We start from the raw sequence: 26626 nt of genomic DNA, 5'->3' as shown, positions 1-26626 counted from the left end.
CGAGAAGCACTACTTTCTCCTGAGATTATTCACAGAGGATGGCAAGAGGATTTGTTTGGCAAGATTTCTGGAGTCACAAGGTCCAGGATATTCTGTGTCATAAATCTTTCCAGAAGAAGAAGAAGAAGAAAGGATTAACAAACCTGAAGAAGAATGGCAGATCTACAGGTGATAACCAATTGTATGATTTACAAGAGAAGAATCAGTCTTTTACTGGACAATGGGCCTGTTCAACATCATTAAGTCATCAGAGTAACAAAATATATTTTTTGGAATGAAAGAAAATGTCCGTGTATGTAAATCTGTCCGCTATAAACAGATGATTATTCTGATGATGAAGAAGAAGTAGTAGTAAAACTAGAAGTATAAGTAGTAGTAGTAGGAGTAGTCGTAGTAGTAGTAGTAGTAGTAGTAGTAGTAGTAGTAGTAGTAATAGTGTCAGCCATTAAGGTTTAAACTAAATGACTCAATTGATCATAACATCTGAAATTATATATAATGCTTCTGAAAACTGATTTGAACTCAACTGCAGGCAGAGGTGAGTGGACAAAATGTGGTTTCGAGGCTCGACGTGCAGGGTGGATCCTTAGCCTAATAAACAAGTCCTTGAATTATGTGCCAAACAGTAGATAAAATGTTCGCGACCCACGTACAGGAAAAAAGATGTCATCCAAACGCCTCCTTCACAAAGGGAATAATTAATTATATATCTTCGTAGTGTTTAGTATGTCTCCTAAACCAAGGACGTATCCAATCTTCATCTACCATTTAGCCTAGTGTATAAGAATATTTACTTCGGCCTGTGCTCGGGTCTGATATGTTTAGATAGATAGCCAAAAAAAGCGTAGCCTATCATTATGCTTACATCTTGTTGTCTAAATTTGACCTTCTGTAGGACGGGACAATGGGAGATGTTGTCCTTATGGCCTTGTATTGCTATGTTTTTAGCGCAGATTCTTGTCTAATATTTTGCTATAAATGAAATGCCTTTCCACTTATTTTTCAGCGAGTGTCTTGAGGAATTGCCCGCTGCGTGTAGGCGGCGCATTCTTGAGCCTCGCTCCACACGTGTGTATATAATCGATTTTATTAAACATTGTTGCTCTTCTTCCTCTGATTCTTCTTCTTCTTCCTTCCCTTGAGGTCTTCGATCTCGACAATTTTGGTGTCAGGAGTGGGATACATCCAAGTGTGCAGACGAGGTGGATCCTCACGTTCCAGGTCGGGAGGGAGGCCTGCCGGCATCTAATTTGGTGGGTACGCATTTTTGCACCTCGAAATTGAAGCCTCCCGCCTTGCTTTGGACACGTGTGGACCTCTGTCGGCTGTTCCACATGGCTTGCATTCCGAACCAAATTTAGTATAAATCAGAGCAGCAGTGGGTAATGAATCGATTATACAGGGCGCCCGGGATAAGGAGGTAAGGTAAGCTTCCTGCGTGAGAAGCAGGTAGACCCATATGTGGGTGATAGATAATAGGTATTAAGTTACTCCGGCGTGAGAACTGCGTTTAAGGTTAGGAATCGGGGGGCGACCCGATCTTAGGACTACCAGGAGGGACTAGCCCAAGAAAGGTAGAATAATGAGTATTTTAAGTTAAGCTACGCACTGGATGTGTTAGAGTTCACAGGTAAGTAGGATTGAAGTGTGCATGAGTGTGCATGAATTTATACTGTATTGTATGGAGAATGAATGATCTGTCATTGCAGCGTGTATTTGTGTTTATTGTGTGTGTGTCATTGATGTGTGTCATTGACTGACAAGGGATTCCCCAAATTGCCTGCGGGCGTTGGGCAATCCGGATGAGTAAAATTGACAGGGAATAATGAGAATGTTATGGAGAGCATGTGTAGACAGGGCTTTAAAACAAGTGTTCAATTACATCCCCACATTAACGGCTCTCCAGATGTAGCAAGGGAGAATGGGAGTGAAAGTCAAAAATAATAGGCTGTCAACCGACAGGGTGTTTATTCAACGGCATGGCCGGGGCTTGTATTTGGCCGACGTGGGATGACAGAATGCGTTGAATGAAGGCGAGAATGACATGTGATGCTGACGTGAGTCCAATCGGAAGGATGGATGGTTATGGTTTCACCCGGTCCGTTTATCTGTCTGTCTGTCCGGACACGGAGCTCTTGGGGAGAGCCAGAAGGGGTTGGGGTGACCAAGATGAATGTGGAAAATATATTAATTGTTCATATTAATCTATTAATCTCTGTATATTAATCTGTAAAAATATATTAATCTCTGTGTGTGTGTGTCCGTATTTGTCTGGCTTTCTGGCTGTCTATGGAGTCATGTCTCTGAACACTGATTTTGAGGGAGTTGCTGGTGCGGACCAAAGCGGTGTCCGCGGTATCTACTGGGGGTCGAATGTCACTCCCTCAGTGTCTGCGAACTTGTCGTTCAGCAGTGTCGAAAGACAGGTTCGATTGTCGGTCTGTCTGCTTGATTTTCGTGTATACTCTGAGTATATGGTCGTTTTCTGTTTTGTGCTTTAATGGTGGTTGATTTGACTTCCCTGAAAGGGGGACAATAAATATTTGGTGTTAGCTGTTGTCATTTCGGATGTTTGCAGTTGTAATGTGAAGCCAGTCTGTCTGTCCAACTGGGTGTGTCTGACTGCGTCTGCAGATATGGATCAAGGAGGAGCAGTTTCTGCGGCGTTTGTTATGATGTTGAATGTCATTCACTGTGTCTGCTGACGTGTCGTGTGACTATGGGGACTATGATAGTGTGTCCTGGCGGGAAGAATCGTGGCAGCCTACAGATTTGAATGGAATGGCCTCTGTGAGACCATCCTGTTAGTACGTTGGGGGTTCGTCTGTCTGTCTGTCTGTGAATGGAAATTGAACTGGACTTCGACAGAAGGCAGGTGGGTGGTCACCTGCTGTAAATTGTGGTGGAACATTTGTGACGTTCCCTAATACGAGGGGACGAATTGGTTTGTAAATGTGTTGTGCAGGTACTTTTTCTGTAGGTAGCCAAATTCTATTGTTGTCAAGTCTCATGTAACCTTGGTTAACGTATATCTACGGACAAGAGCTGCACTTTATTTTAGTAAGTGACTGGGAAAGTTTGTTTTAAAAGGTGCCAGCGGAGTTGTTTAGAGTTATGGAGGTCACAACTCGCTGGAACCTCTTTGTTTATGTTTGGCTGACTTACATTGACTAGTTTATGGGAAAAAGGGGACTGAAAATGCTTTGATTTTTTCGTGGATTGCCCATTGGGCATGTTTAGGATTTAATAGAGTGGTGGAGTTCTGTGGAATATGATGACGTTGTCTTATGGACACTTTGTGAGTGACTAGACACGTGCCTGGAAGGGGAAATTGTATTCATAACTCATGTGGGTTGTGTCTGAAGAAAAGGTTTAAAGTAAGTGAGAAGAATGTCGTGGAAAGTGCGAAGATGATAAATGGAAAGTCAAATTAGATGGATCATTTGTCAATGACAAGTGACTTTGCAAGGTTTGCTAAGAAAGGGAGGGGAAAAGATTATAAAAGTTGATGGAAAAGACGGGAAATAAAGAAAAGTGGTTAGTTATGGACTGTTGTTTTGTGATAAGAAGGTGATTGGGGGCTGGTGAAGATTGGATCACGGCTCTGCAGACCAGGTGAACAGAACTCCACCAGGAGTGGGTATATGGGAATCACACCAATTAAAAAAGATTGTCATGTGGACCGCAAGGCTAACCCCGCTCTTGCAGGGAAATGGTTTTGGGAGGCTAGTTATTTTTCAGATAATTTTTCCAGTGGGTTTATACTGATGTGAAATTCGCGTATCTAGGAAGGAAAGGAAAAAAAATTGTCCAGGTATTGATAGGATAACAGTGAAATTTTGAAGTGAAGTGAAGGATAACAGTGAAGAGTTAGTGTGTTCGTTGCGATTTTTGGGAATGGCAGGGTACTGTCGTACATGGATGATGGACCGACTGCGGAAAACGCCAGTAAGGCGTCGATACAATGTTGAACACCGAACGGTCCATGTGTTGGACAACAATGAAGGGTTCATAATTAATTTGGCACCTCAAGACAGACGTTCCGACATCCGCACCTACAGAGTTCGATGTAATACAATTACAAGCCGCGGCCTCAAACGTAAAACAGCAAAAATTGGATTAAATTGGGAGCTCAGTGCCCCGCAGAAGGACAAATGTGGACGATTAATGACAAACCCGTGGCACCGCGAGCTTTATTGCCATGGTTGGCACGCATGGCGCATTCAAATGGCCATGTGTGCCATAGGGGGGTGAGGTGATGAGGCAGGTCACTTCCACCTGGGCAGCACCAGGCCTTTCGACTGTGGTTACCATGGTCTGTCGCTCGTGCGCTATATGTCAACGGCATCAGCCAACAACGGATATGGCAGCACTTGAATTACCTATCATGGATGACATGTTTTTTAAAGTTTTGCATAGGTCTATCCCATGTGGCACGCAGCATACATGAACGCGTTCGGGAGGCCCTACCGGAGCCAACAAGCAAGCCTATCCACACCACCATCCACACCACCAAGTTCTTCTGATCACACCAACAGCGGTGTTTTGGTGAGGGCAAGTCGTCCTGGGTACATGCCACACATTGTAAGTTGGCCATACCCACAAACACAGACACCTCAAACGCACCACCACAGATCGAGGATGCTGCACCACCGCCTGTTAGGGGTGGCAATCACATTTAGTTTAATATACCGCTTCAGGCTAAAACAGGTGTCTGCAACAGGTGCATGGGATGCTAAAAGAGGACATTGGATTGACTTTAAATTGAAATGAAAATTGAAAGGGTGGATTAGGAAAATGAGTTTGTTCAAATAATCGTGGCATCTGTGGGATGCAACAATTTTGTGCCAGAATGGTGTATGGGAGCCGTCATCTGGGAAGCGTCGTTAAATGGCAGTAGGTTTAGACAGGTTTTGCTGCCCTCAGTCGTTTGAAGCAAGCGATTACTACAATGTGAATTCATGACGTCACAGAGCTCCCCCTACGATTATAGGCCACCATGCATTTCACACATATTAATTCCGCACCCACGGATCGAAAGCAAGAAAAAGCCAAAGGAAAATACGTATTGGACAGTGACCCGTGCAATGGCGAAAGTACAGAACCGATCACGGTGTTGGGTGTGCATGCATTTTCCCCACACCAGTACGACAGGGATAGAAATGGTAGTGCTACCCCTGTCCCTACGAGATATGTGCTCAGGACCCTTGCGTACCCCATGTCTGACCACAACCTTGGAACTGATAGGCCCAAATCTACCCAGCAGTGTGTTCCCGGGAGTTTCGATATACCCCACCCATTAAGCAGGCTTTGTTAGACAAACCACCTGATCCAGTCTGGGTGACAGAGCAAAAGGGACGGGTGTGTCTTATAGGAAAGGGACACGTTCAGATGGGAACCTCGGAATGTACCCATACCCTGCCATCCGACACCAGATGGAGAGAAAAGGAAGGCCCCCTTGTAATAACCATAGATGACCAAGCCCAGCATAACGTAACCAAGCTAACCATATCTTGGGGGACACCAAGCGCCACCCGCGTTGAGATCAGTAAATGCATGGCCTCCGCCCTTATCCCACCCCATGGAGTAATGTTTATTTGCGGAAATAAAGCATATCCATACCTACCCGAACAGTGGGGAGGGACTTGTTATCTGGGATCCATTTTTCCCAAGGTAAATTTGGTAAATCATGTATTATTAGATGTAGGGAAGATGATTAAAAGGAAGGAATTTTCGGAAATTGGTGAAAGTAAATATGGCATTTGAATTTCCAGACACGACACAGGAAATGCGGCTATGAATAAGCCAACCATCTGAGAGATAAGGTAACTAAATGCCAATTAGTGGGACGGGGGGCTAGGAATTGATCATGGTGTGTGTAAGAAAGTATTTTTCAGGATGGACGATGAAGAAACCGCCGTTGGAAAACCATGATCTTGACCACAGAGGCCGTCGATCTGAATGGGTCCTTCAACAAGGCAGATGTGACCAGCGCTTCAGAATTTTGTATTGATTTTTGTGATATTTGTGTTAATCCCATGTGGGAACGGGCTACTGGCTGATGCCTGCATCGATGTTTGTGATGACTGTAATATTTGTGTTGGAAAACCCATTGCGTGTACTGGCTAACGCCTCTTATGTATTATGAATGATTGGCAAATAGATAGTCTCGCATTAGTAATGGAACGAATTGGAAACGAAACCTGAATCGCAGAACTACAATTGGAAAACGAATTAATGCATATGCAAACGATGGTGATGCAGAATCAAGTGGTTTTGGATATGTTGTTGGCAGAAAAGGAAGGAGTATATGGGGTGATCGATGAACCTATTTGATGCTTGGGATTCTGATAATGATTATGATTTTAGTTGGGATGATTTAACCTGTGATTTAGAAAGTGTAGGTTCTTTTAAAAGTTATTGCTATTATACCAGCAGTGAGGAGCGGATAGCAAACATGTATCCGGGAGAACCACCCTCACCACCACTTACACCACCCAGCAAATCACATTCACAGGGCTTGATGGCATTTAACGTCGATTGTTTGCCCTGATTCGCGAGGACCTCACTTGCATAAAGAGGGCCCCTTAATCTGGCTGGCAACTGGGTCGCACCTATGCCGCAGCGAGGGTGGATTCGGAATCTGGCGGGCGGCAGCAATCTCTTACCCAGGCGTCGTCGTCGCGAATTATGGCTAACAATTTATACGTTGAATGTAGACGACCAGTTAGGGCCGATATCTTTCTTGAGCATGCGTGACGCTATGTCGTGCCAAGCATGTGACTAAATTGGGATGCTGACCACTTTGGTATACGGTGTCTTTCCAAGGAGTTGTCTTGTAAAGACAAAGGAAGGAACTGTCAGCCATTAAGGTTTAAACTAAATGACTCAATTGATCATAACATCTGAAATTATATATAATGCTTCTGAAAACTGATTTGAACTCAACTGCAGGCAGAGGTGAGTGGACAAAATGTGGTTTCGAGGCTCGACGTGCAGGGTGGATCCTTAGCCTAATAAACAAGTCCTTGAATTATGTGCCAAACAGTAGATAAAATGTTCGCGACCCACGTACAGGAAAAAAGATGTCATCCAAACGCCTCCTTCACAAAGGGAATAATTAATTATATATCTTCGTAGTGTTTAGTATGTCTCCTAAACCAAGGACGTATCCAATCTTCATCTACCATTTAGCCTAGTGTATAAGAATATTTACTTCGGCCTGTGCTCGGGTCTGATATGTTTAGATAGATAGCCAAAAAAAGCGTAGCCTATCATTATGCTTACATCTTGTTGTCTAAATTTGACCTTCTGTAGGACGGGACAATGGGAGATGTTGTCCTTATGGCCTTGTATTGCTATGTTTTTAGCGCAGATTCTTGTCTAATATTTTGCTATAAATGAAATGCCTTTCCACTTATTTTTCAGCGAGTGTCTTGAGGAATTGCCCGCTGCGTGTAGGCGGCGCATTCTTGAGCCTCGCTCCACACGTGTGTATATAATCGATTTTATTAAACATTGTTGCTCTTCTTCCTCTGATTCTTCTTCTTCTTCCTTCCCTTGAGGTCTTCGATCTCGACAATAGTAGTAGTAGAAGTAGTGGTAGAAGTAGTGGTAGTAGTAGTAGTAGTAGTAGAAAGGAGATGCCATCAAGAGCAAAACAGTGTTTGTGTGCCACAAAGAAAATTTTTGGTCATCACACTTTCAAATAATAATAACATTTAACGCACATTTTATCTCTAAACGTGTGATCAATCCTGAAGCATGACTCGGCCTCTGATGAGGTTCTCACATTGATAAGGAAAGGAGTTCAGAGTTTGTCCAGTTCGTTCTAGAATATTTGGCTTATAGCAAGCGTCTGCTGAAACATTCTGTCCACATTACCGCAGGACTCCATTTGTAGATGGATCTGTCAGGACTCGGGAATCGAAGCCAGAAGAGATATCTAAGAGGTGAGCATGCTCCACCTGAGCCACCCCATCATCTGTAACAGTTGTAGCAATGGGGGTAGAAACTGCTATTTGTAAAAAAAATAATAGCACTTGGTTAATCTGTGTCGCGGTTGTTGAATCCTATTGCAAGCTCAAATTTTCTACCGGTTTCATTTTAAAATTAAAATAAAAGTTCTACGAACACGGGTGACTCGTTATAATATAATTATCAACACTTGGTCTCAAAAAGATGAAATAGATCAGAGCCATTAGTTGCAATGATCTAAATTCTAAACGAAGGAAGAACCAACACAAACTCTTCCATTTCTTCCCCTTTTTGCATCGTCGTTCGCTGGAAGAGTTTCCCAACATCAATGTTCTAATTAATCAAAACATCATGAAAATGGATAACGACAATCTATTACCACCGCTACCAAAGGTGGACAGAGGTTATGTTTTCACCCCTGTCTGTTTGACTGTCTGTTGTTTGTCTGTGAAGAGGACATCTCAAAAAGATGTGGACAAATTCGGCCAAAATTTGGTGGAGAGGTTGGGTGTGTCACAAGGACAAAATGATTAGATTTTGCTCAAATCGGATCCGGCTCGTATAATTTTTTAAGTGATGTATGTAAATTGAGTGAGTCGAGTTGTGATAGAGAATTGATAAATTGATTAAAAATTTGATCAAAATAAAATTGATAAAAAAATAGAGAATTGTGATAAATTGAGACGCCATTGAGTGATATGGCCGAAATGATATGTAGCAGGATATCTCAAAAGTTGTGGATGGATTTGGACGAAACTTGGTGGACAAGTTGTGTGTGTGACAAGGAAGAATCGATTCGATTTTGGTGAAGATCTGAATATGGATACGGATATGAGAATTATTTAATTTTCGACGTGATTCTTCACCATTGGGAGATCGGGCTAAAAACGATACAATGCGGGATATCTAAAAAAAAGTTATAGATGGATTTGGACGAAACCTGGTGGACAGGTTGTATGTGTGACAAGGAAGAATTGATTCAATTTTGGGGAAGATCCAAATTCAGATCCGGGCTATCAGTAGGCTACAAAACGTAGAAATGTTCAGCCTGGAGGTATGAACTCTATCACACAGCTCGAGGGCAACATTACAAGATTGTTTTTTTAAAGTGATTCTTCACCATTGAGTGATAGGGCCAAAATTGATATATAGAATGATATTTCAAAAAGTTGTGGATGGATTATGACTAAACTTGGTGGATGAGTTGGTTAAGAGACAAGAACAAATCGATGAGATTTTGGTTCAGGTCCGGATCAAGATCCGGCCTATTAGTGGAGTACAAAATGTAGACTGTTCAGTTTGACATAGGTATGCTCTCTGCCGATTGCCGTTCTAGTATTCGCAATATGATGCATGTGTCGGCGAATCACCCATTAATCGGATGAAATTAGTGTGTTACGAGACATCTCTCTGAAAGCCATTTTTCACACAAATAAACCATTAAGGTATGACTGATTTCTGCCGCTAAGTGACCGCAAGCACCAATAAATATGTAAGCACTATTCTTGGAACATCTTCATATTCCTGGTGGAAATTTTGCTGAGGATATGTTTCCTATCATGTAGGGCTACATATGTACAAATAATGCATGGGAAAATAGTGGGGATTTTTTGTTTGACCCCTTCTCTCCCGTTTCCCTTGACCTCCTTCTCCTCTTACTCCTCTTTTCTCATACATTCCTCACAATCTCGTTGTTGTATCTGCTCTTCTGAACATTCCTTTCCTCCTATTACTCACTTATTTCGTTTTCAAATATTTTCCTCGATTGTCTGTTTCTCCTTTTTATTTTTCTCAACCTCTCTTCAAAATAGCTACTGTATATGGATTGGTTTGTTTTTGTAAAACTGACTCTGGAAATGTTTTGTTGCCTTTTCTGCCATGGTGTATGACTGCACTTGTGTTGGATCTTGTATGGCCAATAAGAGCACATATATGGGAAGGGAAACAATTAGTCTGCCTACTAATCAACTTTTGCTTGCATTCCAAGACAGTTCCTTAAGTATTTATATAAAAATACCGGAGCTTGATAAGATATACTGAAATAACTAATAGTTGCTTAATTTATCGGATAATAGGGTGTTTCCAAACTTGCAATTCAATTCATTCAAAACGGCTTACATGCAATTTGGGAAAATAAAGCATGGAATGCTCCATTTTATGCCTGTAAGAACTTTTTTTTCTTTTAGATAATTGCATTTATTTACGTATGAGGAAGAAGAAGCATTCCTTTTGTGTCTTAAGACACATAGGGCTGCCAAGGCAGTTTTTCCTTGGCTAGGGGCACAATTCTGGATGGTTCGCCTCTGCGATGCAGGATACCCAAATGGCTCATTCTTCCCAATAAGCTGGTACTCATTTTCTGACCACGGAAGGATGAAAGGTGAGTCAACCCACATGGTGTTATAAAATGGCATGACAGTGGCTCAAACTTAGGACCCTAAAATCTTAAGCTAGCTACCTTAACGGTTAGGCCAACATCAGGCTTAATTAAATATGTGCCGTACAATAATCTGCCCAGGTTATATAAATATAAACATAGGGGTAATACCTCTGGTGCTCACCTTGTAAAATAAACAGTATACTGCACCGACTAAAGGTATTTTAAACCAATTTCAATGGTTGCTAGAAGACAGCGCATCATGTAGAATCATACTAACATAATCATAAGACTTTAAACAAACAAAGAAAAAAAATACCTATTTTGGGGGACACACCCACCCTCGCCCAACCCCATATACCTCCTAAGATCCCAATTTTTCTAATGCCTTGAACAAAGATTGGTACATCATGGGTGATTAAGGTTGTGGTGAAGTTTCATCGAAATTGTGTGTGTAGTTTCTGAGAAGAAAGCAAATGCCTACTTTCGGGGGCAACCCCCTCCTCCCCCACCCCCGTAGACCCGCAAAGGGGCAAATTTTATAAATGCCGTGAACAAACTTCGGTACATCACGGATGATGAAGGTTGTGGTCAAGTTTCATCGAAATAGTGTGTGTAGTTTCAGAGGAAAAAGCTAATTCCTATTTTAGGGGGTCAAACCTGGATCCACTTTGACCCAGGTAAACCCCCTTAGACCCTGAATTTTTTTATGCTGTGAACAAACTTTAGTCACAACACAACAATGATCATTTGTGCCAAATTTTGTCGCAATCCCATCAGCGGTTTCAGAGAAGATGTTTCAAGTGTTGACAGACTGACGGACTGACAGACAGACAGACAATGCACCAACGCATAAGCTCCCCTGAAATTCATTCCAGGTGAGCTAAAAATTAGCTGGGTTTTTTTTTTGAAAAGGCAAAAATTATGGGAAATTTGATTCTGTCCCCCTTTCCACCTTTTATTCCCCCATTCAGACCACTCTTGCCTTCCCTTGTGATCCTTTCATCTCCCAGCCTACTTTGCCTTGTACATCAACCTTCTCTTGCTCCTATCTTCAACCAAACGTCTTTCCTCTCTCTCCTCACCATCCCTTACTTCCAGAGTCATTTTTCATTTGAATCCAACTTCTCTTCATCCTTTTCTAAATCTCTATTTTATTTTTCATTCTATCTCACATTTTATCACAGAAAGTTATACAGCCAATTCCAATTGTGTTATGGTTCATAAGCTCTCCTATAAGCCATAAAGATGCGAGCGGCTTCATGATCAATCGAAAAAAGCTTCCGTTTTAACTCGATGTGTGTGTTTTCTTTTCATGGACACTCAGTGTAGGATTACAAATATTGTCCAACCATGTAGAGGAGGTTTAAAAGATATCCATCTATCAACCATCCAGGAAATTTACAATATGACCCAGATCCCGGTCCAAAAGCATTTTCTTGACTAGTTTTGAGCTGATAAACGGGGAACTGTCCTCCATTATTTATAGCAACAGTAATGTTAATGGAGTTCTAAAAGTACAATGCAAGCAGTATATGCTTAGAACATGCAAGGCAGCAAAGCTGTGACGGTCAACTGGCAGTGGCACAACGAAAGCACAAAGGTGCCAATTGCGGTGCTTCAGAGCAGAAATAGCTTGGTCATGTTGTGCGGAGTCACCTCTATGCTCAAACAATTACAAACTTTAGAAACACAACAGCATTTTACGATCTACCAGGAAATACAATGCTGAACAGCACAGAATTCTTAGGAAGAAATCCTGTCTTTTCTTCTGAGGTTCATTCTCCACCTTGTCCTTGCTTGACAACAAGTCTGGGGAAATACCAAGGTATTTGTGCGCTGAATTGCAGAAGCATGTCGGCATCGGCGCACAAGCTTGAAACAAGGACAGCACAAGAGGGTCATCTCAACAATGACTATTCATAGGGTAAAAAAGATCAACATAGCCTTCTTCCGAGCCTGGAACAGGTTGTTAATGGATGTCATGTTGTGATGGCATGGCCGTGGTGAGGAGAGGGGCAACCAAGTCAATGGAGACCTTTCGATGGCATTCATGCACTTTGCAATAAGATGCATGCCGTGGTATACCTGCTACAGGCTAGACAATGCGGCAAAGGCAACTGCATTATTCTTAAGAAAGCATGAATCCCTACAGTATAATAAATGTATATTATTGTGAGTTCAACACGATATCACTTTCCCCTCTATGTTTTCTCATATCTATTGTTTGCAAATATATGTTCTGTTTACCTCCACCACCGAAGGTGGATGGAGGTTATGTTTTCACACCTGTCTGTTTGTCTGCCTGTCTATTTGTTTGTCTGTGAACAAGATATCTCATAAAGTTGTGGAATGATTCAGACGAAATTTGGCAAAGTGGTAGTGTATGAGGCAAGGACGAAATTATTAGATTTTGGTGAAGATCCGAATCCGGATCCGGCTAGTATAATTTTTTAAGTGATTCTTTACCATTGGGAGATAGGGACAAAAACGATACATGGCAGGATATCTCAAAAAGTTTTGGACGGATTTGGACGAAAGTTGGTGGACCGGTTGGTTGTGTGACAAGGACGAATCGATTCGATTTTGGTGAAAATCTGAATATGGATTCGGATACGATAATTATTTAATTTTTAACGTTATTCTTTACCATTGAGAGATCGGGTGAAAAGCGATATATAACATGATATCTAAAAAGGTTATGGACGAGTTATGACTAAACTTGGTGGATAAGTTGGTTAGGTGACAAGAACAAATCGATTAGATTTTGGTTCAGGTCCGAATCAAGATCCAGCCTATCAGTGGGATAGAAAACATAAACTGTTCAGCCTGGCGGAGGTATGCTCTCTACTGATTGCCATTCTAGTTCATACCTGTCTTTGTGTAGGTGAGACGAGATTGCACTGTATTTCTACAAGGTAAGTTTTACAATTGTCCAAATACGCACTCAATCATCAGTGTAATTAAAACCTGAAAGTGAGGATATTTTAGTGGATTTTAACTTCAGGGGGAAGGAGGATAGAAACAAGAATCATATGGTGGAAATGCAAGTCACCGGAAAATAAATTTGTCAGCCATGCAGAGTAATGGGCGCGATCAATGGTTTTGGAGTGAAAACTTACCGATCTCTTCTTCAACGAGGGCTGATTGCACTGAGAAATGTTCAGGAAGAGGGTGAACCATTAGTAGTAAAAGGAAGGTCATACATTGCAAGCTATAACCCAGGCTGAGATTCAGTGCAGGACAACACAACACACATGCCAGTTAGTAACCGCGAAATGGGTCTGATTGAGACGTCTCACAAAATATCGTCAAATGATGTTTTGTTTTTCTCCCAAAATGTGATGTAGAGCAACAGGTAATAGCGGAGTTTGTTTTCAGGTAATGAAGACAGAAAACTGTTTGGTGCAATTACTGTGCTTTACATTTTCGCAAAGTCTACATGTTGTCCGCATCGGCAGAAAAGTACAACAATGGATGGAATAAACAGATACATTTTGATTTAAAAAATAACAGCAAAAATCTGTTTGTGAGATATACATGTACGCATTAAATAATGCAACAAAATCTACAATTTTCATCAAAATAATCTCAAACAATACACATCTTAAAAAGTACAAGCATTCAGGACATATGGCGTAGATGGAAAAATTGTTGCTAACCACCTACATCATACCAAAAAGGAAGAAGACCAAGTCCAAGTATGAACATGATGGAAAGCCAGTCTAGGTGGACACTAGTGTCGATCTGCATTGGCGGACAGGTAGAACAATGCATGAAACAAACAGAACATTGATCGAGGTATGCTAACGACTGTGGGAAGCAAAGGGAAGCTGTGGTTCCAGATAGGGTTTTGTAACCCTTTTTCAAAGGGAAAAGTTTTAAAATGTGTATTTTTTTTTTAGTTTTGTGTTTAAATTTTTTGGTGTTTCAAAAAAATTTGTTTATATTTTTCTCCAACGAAAGGTTAGTTAGCTCTTGAAACGACAGCTTCTCTTTGCTTAACGTGGTGGTTCACATTTATTCTGATCAACGTTCTGCTAATTCCATCTAAAAGTATAAATATTTAATATTCTATGAAAACCATTGAGAGGGACAACTTATCAGTAATCTATATCCTTTGATTTAAGAACTGGACAACAGATTTTGTTGACATAAATTTTAGGTTCAATGAAGAGCAATGTGACAGAGGTATAAAGACACGATAGTAGGATGCTGGGGAAACCGTCAGGATATTTTTGTCAGCCGATTAGATTCAGGAAACCGTCCACAACAGTGGGCCGGCGGGGAAACAGTGGGCCGGCGGGGAAACAGTGGGCCGGCGGGGAAACAGTGGGCCGGCGGGGAAACAGTGGGCCGGCGGGGAAACAGTGGGCCGGCGGGGAAACAGTCGGCCGGCGGGGAAACAGTCGGCCTGCGGGGAAACAGTCGGCCGGCGGGGAAACAGTGGGCCGGCGGGGAAACAGTGGGCCGGCGGGGAAACAGTGGGCCGGCGGGGAAACAGTGGGCCGGCGGGGAAACAGTGGGCCGGCGGGGAAACAGTGGGCCGGCGGGGAAACAGTGGGCCGGCGGGGAAACAGTGGGCCGGCGGGGAAACAGTGGGCCGGCGGGGAAACAGTGGGCCGGCGGGGAAACAGTGGGCCGGCGGGGAAACAGTGGGCCGGCGGGGAAACAGTGGGCCGGCGGGGAAACAGTGGGCCGGCGGGGAAACAGTGGGCCGGCGGGGAAACAGTGGGCCGGCGGGGAAACAGAGGGCCGGCGGGGAAACAGTGGGCCGGCGGGGAAACAGTGGGCCGGCGGGGAAACAGTGGGCCGGCGGGGAAACAGTGGGCAGGCGGGGAAACAGTGGGAAGGCGGTGAAACAGTGGGCCGGCGGGGAAACAGTGGGCCGGCGGGGAAACAGTGGGCCGGCGGGGAAACAGTGGGCCGGCGGGGAAACAGTGGGCCGGCGGGGAAACAGTGGGCCGGCGGGGAAACAGTGGGCCGGCGGGGAAACAGTGGGCCGGCGGGGAAACAGTGGGCCGGCGGGGAAACAGTGGGCCGGCGGGGAAACAGTGGGCCGGCGGGGAAACAGTGGGCCGGCGGGGAAACAGTGGGCCGGCGGGGAAACAGTGGGCCGGCGGGGAAACAGTGGGCCGGCGGGGAAACAGTGGGCCGGCGGGGAAACAGTGGGCCGGCGGGGAAACAGTGGGCCGGCGGGGAAACAGTGGGCCGGCGGGGAAACAGTGGGCCGGCGGGGAAACAGTGGGCCGGCGGGGAAACAGTGGGCCGGCGGGGAAACAGTGGGCCGGCGGGGAAACAGTGGGCCGGCGGGGAAACAGTGGGCCGGCGGGGAAACAGTGGGCCGGCGGGGAAACAGTGGGCCGGCGGGGAAACAGTGGGCCGGCGGGGAAACAGTGGGCCGGCGGGGAAACAGTGGGCCGGCGGGGAAACAGTGGGCCGGCGGGGAAACAGTGGGCCGGCGGGGAAACAGTGGGCCGGCGGGGAAACAGTGGGCCGGCGGGGAAACAGTGGGCCGGCGGGGAAACAGTGGGCCGGCGGGGAAACAGTGGGCCGGCGGGGAAACAGTGGGCCGGCGGGGAAACAGTGGGCCGGCGGGGAAACAGTGGGCCGGAGGGGAAACAGTGGGCCGGCGGGGAAACAGTGGGCCGGCGGGGAAACAGTGGGCCGGCGGGGAAACAGTGGGCCGGCGGGGAAACAGTGGGCCGGCGGGGAAACAGTGGGCAGGCGGGGAAACAGTGGGCAGGCGGGGAAACAGTGGGCAGGCGGGGAAACAGTGGGCAAGCGGGGAAACAGTGGGCAAGCGGGGAAACAGTGGGCCGGTGGGGAAATAGTGGAGTTGCTGGGAAAGATTTGTAACAAACTAGAACTTTATAAAGTACACTTGATGTTGCAACTTCAATTTTTCCATGGCTTGCAACACTTCTCAACTGGTATTATTCAAAATTCAGCATTTTATCAAATATCAACACAAATACTTATTTCAATAACTGTTTCCAAAATCAAACTGACCATTGTGTTTTCAGGAAATTTCTCTTTTTTTCCATTCTCACTGCATGATAAAGCCTACAATTGTTGATATTGAATTGTATGTTTCCCATTTATTCAAGTGTTGCTTATCATTTTACTATGGTGCATTTTCACGCTGGCTGGAGAGCCTTGAGGCGTGCATGTGCGCCATCGATCTGTCTAGCCTGCGTTGTAATGTGGACCCAGAAATAAATTACCACAATGGTGTTTCACATGCATGGTGGTACATCAATGTGTGCGCCGTCCATCAGAAGGACGTTCAGCCTGTGGACCCATCTGCCAGCACTGGTTCTTGGTGCCTGTTAAATATCTCATGGTGTCTTTCTTGAATATGAGGGTTTAATCTTGAATAGAATAGTTATCTCCTGCACCCTGGCCAAATTCCAATTTCTCGACTAAAACTGCATTTTTCAAGTGGTTGGGCTTTCTTGGGTATCCCTAGACACCAGCTTATACTACTTGTTATCACATAGTGTGGTTGTTGTCCAGGTAACAGCTCCAACACATAAATAAATTCACATTCCCAGGTTATTCGCATGTCACATGTTGATGCCTGTATTTGACTATGGAGGGAAACCATGACAACATCTACTTGCTTAACCACCGGTTACGATCCGTTTGTTCGGAACATTCAAAGCCGACGTGAAGCTGCATCAACAACAATTCCAGAGATTTGAAGCACTGCATTACAATCCTCATTATGGGACTATGTTTCTCCATTTTAGGATCTCTATTAATAACTTTATGAGCACTATCCTCAATATTTGTGCTTTTATCTCGTATAAATCACACCTTATAATATAACACAATTTGTTTTCTAATCTTTGTGATTATGTTTTAACTTTACATTCTCAAAATGAAAAAGCTGGATTATTTAAACTGAGAATTCCTAGATTCTATTAAAATCAAGTTGTTCACTTAACATTCCAAAACATCCTCTAGGCTCTTCTCACGATGTACAGGTATTGGTAAAAGTGAGCTTTTGTTGGTAAAAGAACAAGGATTGGCAATGAAACTATCCAATCCACTATTCTGGACGCCACATAAAGATATGCAGTCCTTGGAACTCTTTGGCCAAACTGTTTGGACACCGTCCTACATGAACCATGCAAGTCTGAGTTGGTTTGAAGACAGTAGTTGAGCGAGATCAGCGTGGAATCCGCGTAAGACCTCGCGGTACCACTTGCCGTGAGTGTCACCATCTTGCCATTGGCGTCCTTGAACCAATACGGTCCCAGCATACCCCATCTGGTATTGAATGCACATAATCAAGTGGACTTGGGGCCCTTGAGAGACATCTCGGACACCTCCTCAGGAGGCTCAACGCCCCAGAAGATGTTGTTGTGATTGTTGATAGCCTCATTCAAATGGAAGTGTGCTTAATCATTGAACCACAAGGAGTTGGTCCAATTTGGGTACCTTTCCATTTGGTCAATGAACCAATCACACATTGGTACTTGTCTTGCCATGTCATTCAGAGTTAGTATATCTGTTGCAGATATGATGTAGGGGTAGAGCTTGAGTTCAGAAGTGAGAATGTGCCACACAGGTGAGGCTCAGATCGCCCATTCTTGGGAACGTCGACAGTAGAATTTCTTAAGACTTTTGATAACAGAATCACTCACAAGATCAATGTTCCATTGGTCCTTCGTAACATGTGGTGGGTGGCCGCTGTTGCCTTTATTTTGATTTGTCACTCTTCCATGTGCTTGGAAGTGCTCCACAAACCACTGAATGCTCCCACTGAATGCTCCCATTGGAAGGTCCATTACAGGTATCAACATTGTAATACTGGCAGTATCGTCGGTGTACCTGCACGTAGGAATTTGTCTCAAACCAAAAAGACACGATTTTCACATTTTATTCCACTGTGAACACCATAGTTGACGAAGGGTCCTACTGACTACTTGTTAGAAATGGCATACCACCACAACCACCACCACCATAACCTGCATGGGTAAACCTGCAAACAACACTGAATATTAGGCTGCTCAACAAGTCCATTTTTTTTTCAAACTCCCTGTATCTACCATGAGCTTCCATGAAAAGATCATATCACCAAGCTAGCATCAAAGGTTAATTATGTCTGAGCATTCTCATCAACCTAAGGCATTCGTGAGCTGCATCAAGCTCATCACGGTGCATAAAGGTTTCATCTGAAGCTCCAGGAAGTATTTTTCCTCTCTGGTGAGTGATTATGCTTCGCACATTTCTCCACTTGAACACTCAAAAACAAGGCCTTCCACACAATCATTGCCACTGTATCTCTAGACAGGAGGTGGATTCACAAGGACTGTCACTCTCCCAATGGTGGCAAGCTTGGTGGGCTGTCTATTTTAGATAAGCATACATCCGGCCTTGATCCTCCTGACCTATCCTACCTCTGTCCTCCTCAAGGCATCACAGGTCATGCATGTTCCTTTAGAAACCCTCATCTGCTCACCCTCCCAGTCCAGAATGGTTTCGCACCTGCATTCGTTCCTCACCTTATTGTCCAAATTGTGGAATCATCCATCTCCCAGTGTCTGTTGTCTCGTTATCCTCACTTCAGTCTTTCAAATGCACTGCTCATCGCTACCTCATGTGCTCACGCTTACACATCCATGATCTACATCTGCTGAATATTTTCCATTATGTTCCTCTCACGGCCATTATTACCCGTTTCTGTGTTTTTCCTCAATGTGTATGTCCATTCCCCAACACACTTTGGTAACTTGTGAACCCATTGCCCTTTATCGCATTTAACTTCCCCATCTATCTATAATTCCAGTAATCTCTGTGTGTTTGTTTGTACGTTTGTACGTTTGTACGTTTGTACGTTTGTTTGTTTGTCTGTGACCGCTGTTTCTCGACAACCACAGGTCCGATATACTTTAAACTTGCCAGGTATATTGCTGGGGACCCGAGGATGTGCCTTTTCAAGGTTTGAAATTAATCGGACAAGTACTTACCGAGCTATGGCGATTTAGCCGTTCGCCGTTCGCTTTGGCGTTGCGAATGGACCAAACCATTGCATGTAAATAGAGGGGGGGGTTCTGTGGTCGTTGCGAATGGACCAAACCATTCATGTAAATAGAGGGGGGGGTTCTGTGGTCGTTACTGCCACGTGGTTTCAAAGTTTTTTTTTGTTGTTGTTGTTTGCACGCATGTTTTTTTGCACCCACGTACGGGCACGCCCTAGGATGTTTACACACACACACCCCTACACAAATTTTTTTTTTTTTTTTTTTTTGGCAAGGAACGGGCACCCACGTACGGGCACGTCCTAGCTTATATATAGTACGGGCATGCCCTAGTACTGTTGATGAGACCAGTTTACAGGTTGATATATAATTTAGGCCTGAAAATTAAAAAAAGATTGTGTTCTGTACGACTGAGCCTGTGATCTCCCAGTTGAAAGTTCAGAATAAATGTCACCACAGTTATTAATAGGTTCTGTCGTAGTTTTATCATGCACCAAATGATAACCAGTTTACCGTAAGTAACCAGTTTTATCATGCTGGAGTAACTGTTATAATACTGTGATTATGTTACTGCAGTTTCTGCAATTGGTACAATTAATTGAGGTTACAGGCAGAAAATATATCAAAATTACTACTGCAAAAATGAAGTGATGTAATGCTTTGTATCTTATATTGTCATGTAATGGTCAAAAATACTGCAGAATGGTCAGAGACAGAGACTGAATACTAATAAGTACAATTAATAACAGTACCAACCAAAAATAATGCAATGCAGAAAGAATGAAATGCAGTGTTTTGCTCATTAGTAGTGTAATTCAAATAATATAACAGCTTTATATTCGTTTTTAAATATAGTTTTTGAAAAGCGAAATAGAATGAACAATACAGAGCAATTTAAAATGCAGAGCTTTATCAGAGTATTTGACTGGAACTACAGGCAACCCTTTTCACACAATGAGGTGCAGAATTGAAGTCGGCTGCCCAGAGGCGCTCGATGAAAGTTGATTTGCATGCAGACTCCGACAAAGCCCACAGAGACAGAGACAAAAAGACAAACACACATAAAGACACAGAGACATAAAGACACACACACCCATAAAGACACAGGGACATAAAGACACACGCACTTAAAGACACACGCACTTAAAGACACACGCACTTAAAGACACACGCACTTAAAGACACGCGCACTAAAAGACACGCGCACATAAAGACACGCGCACATAAAGACACGCGCACATACAGACACGCGCACATAGAGACACGCGTACATAAAGACACGCGCACATAAAGACACGCGCACATAAAGACACACGCACATAAAGACACACGCACATAAAGACACACGCACATAAAGACACACGCACATAAAGACACACGCACATAAAGACACACGCACATAAAGACACACGCACATAAAGACACACGCACATAAAGACACACGCACATAAAGACACACGCACATAAAGACACACGCACATAAAGACACACGCACATAAAGACACACGCACATAAAGACACACGCACATAAAGACACACGCACATAAAGACACACGCACATAAAGACACACGCACATAAAGACACACGCACATAAAGACACACGAACATAAAGACACACGCACATAAAGACACACGCACATAAAGACACACGCACATAGACACACGCACATAAAGACACACGCACATAAAGACACACGCACATAAAGACACACGCACATAAAGACACACGCACATAAAGACACATGCACTTAAAGACACATGCACATAAAGACACACGCACATAAAGACACACGCACATAAAGACACACGCACATAAAGACACATGCACTTAAAGACACACGCACTTAAAGACACACGCACTTAAAGACACACGCACATGAAGACACACGCACTTAAAGACACACGCACATAAAGACACACGCACATAAAGACACACGCACATAAAGACACACGCACATAAAGACACACGCACATAAAGACACATGCACATAAAGACACAGAGCCTTAAGACTCGCGCACATAAAGACACACGCACATAAAGACACATGCACATAAAGACACAGAGACATAAAGACACAGAGACATAAAGACACAGAGACATAAAGACACAGAGACATAAAGAGACAGAGACATAAAGACACACACACACACACACACACACACACACACAAAGACAGACAAAGAGACACAAAGGCACACACAGATATAAAAGACACACCACACACAGACAAAAAAGACACACACCGATAAAAAGACATACACAGACAAAGACAAACACAGGCATAAAGACAAAGACATAAAGACACACAGGGTCACACACAGACACACACACACACACACACACACACACAGATACAGACATAGACAAAGAGACATATACAGACATAGAGACAAAAAAGACATACAGACATACAGACATAAAGACATAAACACACACACACACACGAGGCGAATTATCAGCATTTTGTTTTCCACACAATGCAATTCCACCAGGCTGGCTTTATCTTTTTCGGTCTTGTAATGATGCAAAGTGAAAAAAATATGTATATATAATATATCAGACCCAATAATTGTATCGTAATTACATCTGACATTTTCATTATAAGAACAAAAAGGTTAAAGTCAAGTATACACAAGAATGGTTTTCATACAGTTGTTGATTCCATACATTGTTCTACCTGCCCTCTGACGTAGATCGACACCAGCCTTCTCCAATATTAGCTTTCCCTTCTTATCATACACGACTAGTTTATGCTTTAGAATGCTACAAGAAAGTAAACCGTGCCAAAAGGAATTTTTACCCAGGAAATATTTGATTACATTCATAAATTTGTCTTGCTTTACAAATGACTCTTCTGAGATCTGTTTATACCCCCCCCCCCCCCCCCCCCCCAAAAAAAATGAGAACAGCAGTAATTTATTTAACAACAAAGAAAGAAAGTAATTGCTGTGCCTTTATCAATTATTTTTTGATAGTTAGTTATTCAAAATATGTAAGAAATATTTCTGGAAAGAATGTTTATAGTGCACATAATTTTAGAAAATACCATGGATTGTGGTGAAATAGATGGTAGACATGTCAAAGCTAGGTATTGATCAGTAAATACAGTCGTGGCCAAAAATATTGGCACCCTTGCACTTTTTTCAAATATTGCACCATTTCTTCCAGAAAATTGTTGAAATTAAAAAATATTTTGGTATCCGCATGAATGTATTTCTTTGGTTTGCAGTGGAACAAAACAAAAAAGCAGAAAAAATTACTAAACCTTAGCTTATTCCACACAGAAATCCTAAAATGGCCGACAATTTTATGGGCATCTTTTAGAAGTTGTTAGAAATAATTACATTTCAAGCAGGTGATTCTCCTTTACTTCAGAATTGAACTCACCTGTGGTGAGTTGCAGGTGCCTGCAATATAAAAATTACTCATCCAACCAGTTTAAATAGGGAAAAGGAGTCATTCTGCTGTTTTGTGTCACTGTGTGTATGGCAGTGAGCATGGAGAAAAGAAAGAAATCCAGAGAATTGTCTGAGGAGGTCAGACACAAGATTGTAGCCAAGCATGGACAATCTCAAGGCTACAAGTCCATCCCCAGAGACCTTGATGTTCCTGTGTCCACCATACGCAATGTTATCAGGAGGTTTAAGGCCATGACACTGTAGCCAACCTCCCTGGACGTGGCCGCAAGAGAAAGCTTGATCGACCATTGCAGCGAAGGATTGTTCGAATGGTGGAGAAATCACCTCAATCAAATGCCAAACAGATTCAAGCTGATCTTCAGACACAAGGTACGACAGTTTCAACTCGCACCATCCGTCGCCAACTCAATGAAAGGGGGTTCTATGGTAGGAGACCCAGGAGGACCCCACTGCTGAGAGAGAGAGACATAAGAAAGTCCGATTGGAGTTTACCAAAACACACCTGAACAAGCCAAAATCCTTCTGAGAGAATGTCCTATGGACAGATGAGACCAAATTAGAGCTTTTTGATAAAGCACATCATCTCCATGTTTACAGAAAACATAATGAAGCCTTCAAAGAAAAGAACACCTTCCCTACAGTCAAACAGGGAGGAGGTGCAGTGATGTTTTGGGGTTGCTGTGCTGCCTCTGGCACTGGGTGACTTGAATGTGTGCATGGCATCATGAAATCAGGAGATTACCAAGGCATTTTGGAGCAGAATGTTCAACCCAGTGGAGGAAAGCTGGGTCTCCGTCAGAGGTCATAGGTCTTCCAGCATGACAATGACCCCAAACACACTTCAAAAATGACCCAGGAATGGTTCAAGACAAAATGCTGGACTGATCTGAAGTGGCCAGCAATAAGTCCAGATCTAAATCCCATTGAAAATCTGTGGGGAGATCTGAAAACAGCAGTTGCAAGAAGGCACCCTTCAAATCTGGGAGAACTGGAGTAGTTTGCACAAGAAGAGTGGGTCAACCTGCCAGTAGAGAGGTGGAGGAAGCTCATTCATGGTTATAGGAAGCGCTTGACTGCAGTTATTTTGTCCAAAGGCTACCAAATACCAAATATGAAGTCTAGGATGTCAATAAGTTTGTCAATGCCATTTCTTTTTCTTTTCTGATTTAAAAGGATATATTAAGTTCTGAATCAAAAACAAAGGCTCTGTAATATTAACATTGAAATAAAGAATTGTGGAGACCAAATACTTTCGTCAATTTCAACTTATTTTTAGAGCAAATTGCGAGTTATTTGAAAAAAGTGCAAGGGTGCCAATATTTTTGGCCACGACTATATATGTTAAACCTGATTTTGGTGTTTATACATTGTATGTGATTAATGAAGTGTGTATCACAAAGTTTCCCAGCATCAACTTCATGAAGAGTTTATACTCACATTCTGGAGGAATTTCTATCGAGTCAGTAGCAATGCTGGTCTGCCACAGCAAAGGGCATATTAACAGCAAGTCCCATTGCCATAACAACATGGCGAAGCAGGTGCTCAGGGAAAGCTGAGGGATGCGCGAATCAGCCACTAGTAGCACTCTGTCTCGATACCGAGTTACTCGATGTTACCAGGCTCGAGTTGGAACACGTAGCCTGAAAACAGAAAGACGAGGAAGCTCAATCATGGATATTTGGACAGTTTTAACATGAATGCGTGAGACACGATCGGAAAAAAAACATCAGTGGTTTCGGGCATTCTTCTTGCTGCCCACTCCATGCCTCCACGAGTCAAACGCCACAAAGAGGATGCTGTTTACTGGATTTGCAGGGAAAAATTCAAACCCATGTCAAATATTCCATTGGTTGGTTCAATGGTTTGCTTTGAATACAATACTTTAGTTCATTATTCCTGAGCAGTACAGTGTTAGCTTGCTTTAGGTAAGAGAAATATCGAGCAATATCTGACGTTGACTGGACTCGGTGGCGTAATCATTAAAGCGTCCCCTCTGAGTCTGGGAGGTCGGTGGGGTTCATCCGCCAGCCGAGTCATGAGAAAAATATTATATAAATAAACTAGATGGTATTCATATAATAGTTACCCTGCGGTCAACTTGGTGTGAGCCAACTCTTATGTTTTTGCACGTTTTTTTTTTTCATCCAATATGGCTGCCAGACCACGTGAGCAATGACATCATAAATTTATATTCTCTAATATAATTGTTGCATAGATCACGCTCAATAAATTTCAAACTAATCAGACTAAGCGTTGTGTCCCTGTCGAATTATGACGTCATAATTACGGCACCAATGACGTCATAATTACGACACCAATGACGTCATCGTTAACAACACCTATTCTCCATATGGAGTTGTTTGCAGTAAGCCATGTTTCAATTTTTTCCATAGAGCAGTTTTGGAGATACACGTGCAACGTTTTTAGGTTTTTTCCAAGATGGCGCCTGTACCACATGACCTATGACGTCATGATTATGATTAAAATATTCTACAGGAGGTGCTCCTATCATGAAAATTTCGTGTCCATCAGACCAACAGTTGCTGAGAATTTTTTTTTAATAATGATCGGATGGATGTGTTGTACTTGTCGAATTATGACGTCATAACAAAGGCACTGATGACATCATCATTAATATATCTTGTTCCCCATGGGGAGTAGTTGACAATGAGCCAGGTCTCAATTTTTTTCCATGGAGTTGTTTCAGAGATATAGAGGTGCGAAGTTTTACCAAGATGGCGCCTGTACCACGTGACCTATGACGTCATAATTATGAATAAAACAAAATTCTACAGGCGGAGGCGCTCCTATGGTAAAATTTGTCAATCGGACCAACGGTTGCCGAGAAAATGATTTTTTTAAATGCAGACACGTATGCCAAACGTACGCACATACGCAACTAAATGCGCAACCCTGCTTTTCGCTTCGCGAGCGCAGGGTAAAAAGGTACGTGGTGCTTCCTTGCTTGAAGCTCAGCATTTGAAAGGATAGAGCATCAACAAAAAATGCTGGGAGGGCAATGGAAAACTACCCAGAATAATCCTTGCCAAGAAACTGCTTCGGCAGCACCAACTGTCTGTAAAAGAGTACGGTACATCAAAATCAAATCTGATGTTAAGATGTAGATCATGAATGCTATAAAGCACTAGAAGTGCACAGTTCCTGTGAAGTCAAAATGATGGACAATAAAACCAAGTGTCCTTCATGTGGGATACAGATGGTTGACACACCAGTCTAATGACCCATCAGGCTATGAATTATTTGGAGACACTTTGAACTGCTTTGCTTCCTTTGATGAAGTATCACGGTTATGAATTTCCCACAGATAATTATGACCATGAAAGGACTAACAGTTAAGAGATATTTCACAAAGGTCACAAAGTCCAAAGGAAAAGGAGGTTTAAGTCAGACATGGTACCAACAAAACACTATAAAACATGGCCGCTTGACAAATTAGAGTCTGTGTAAGCAAGATGCGCATGTCCATAAAATGCGTTATTGTCCCTTGTGGACCTAATACTTACTCTTCTCCTTATGCCACGTCCCAGACTACAAACGTTTGTGGCTCATATAAGCATAAAAGGCATTTCGATTTTTCTTTTCAGGGATTTTCGGGAACCAGCTGGCCTGGCCTAAACTTTGGCTGGGGCTTGTTAGGGGGGCAGGTGGGGATTTTAAATTTGCTTAGGGGGGAGGTGAAAACTTTCCTACTCTACGTGAAGAACACCGTGGGACTGTTGATGTCCATCGGCACCAATGCCAAAGACTGTATGAGAAACAGCACATTCTGTGATGCAATACCACGTCTACAAAGAACCAATGAGAGAGCTTATACTTGAGTTGTGAATCAAACCCAGA

At 43.1% G+C, this 26626-nt stretch overlaps 1 protein-coding gene across 6 annotated transcripts in view; it reads right to left on the bottom strand.

Moving 5' to 3' along the window:
• The window catches only part of LOC137437547 (neuronal cell adhesion molecule), a 321028-nt gene that overhangs the window by 165751 nt on the left and 128651 nt on the right, over positions 1–26626 (bottom strand). For 3 of the 6 annotated variants that reach the window (XM_068131960.2, XM_068131963.2, XM_068131964.2), the window contains exons 2-3: positions 24206–24408; positions 13477–13506 (exon numbers count right to left, since the gene is read on the bottom strand). In XM_068131960.2, the coding sequence (XP_067988061.2) occupies positions 13477–13506; positions 24206–24296 (121 nt within the window). In that variant the 5' untranslated portion in view covers positions 24297–24408. The remainder of the gene's footprint in view (positions 1–13476; positions 13507–24205; positions 24409–26626) is intronic. The other 3 variants (XM_068131962.2, XM_078766051.1, XM_078766052.1) reach the window with 1 other exon arrangement.

Source organism: Myxine glutinosa, chromosome 12 (assembly GCF_964187855.1).
Source record: "Myxine glutinosa chromosome 12, kmMyxGlut1.1, whole genome shotgun sequence".
Lineage (NCBI taxonomy): Eukaryota > Metazoa > Chordata > Myxini > Myxiniformes > Myxinidae > Myxine > Myxine glutinosa.
Note: the sequence above shows the minus strand (reverse complement) of the source record. Positions and strands in the feature narration are given on the sequence as shown.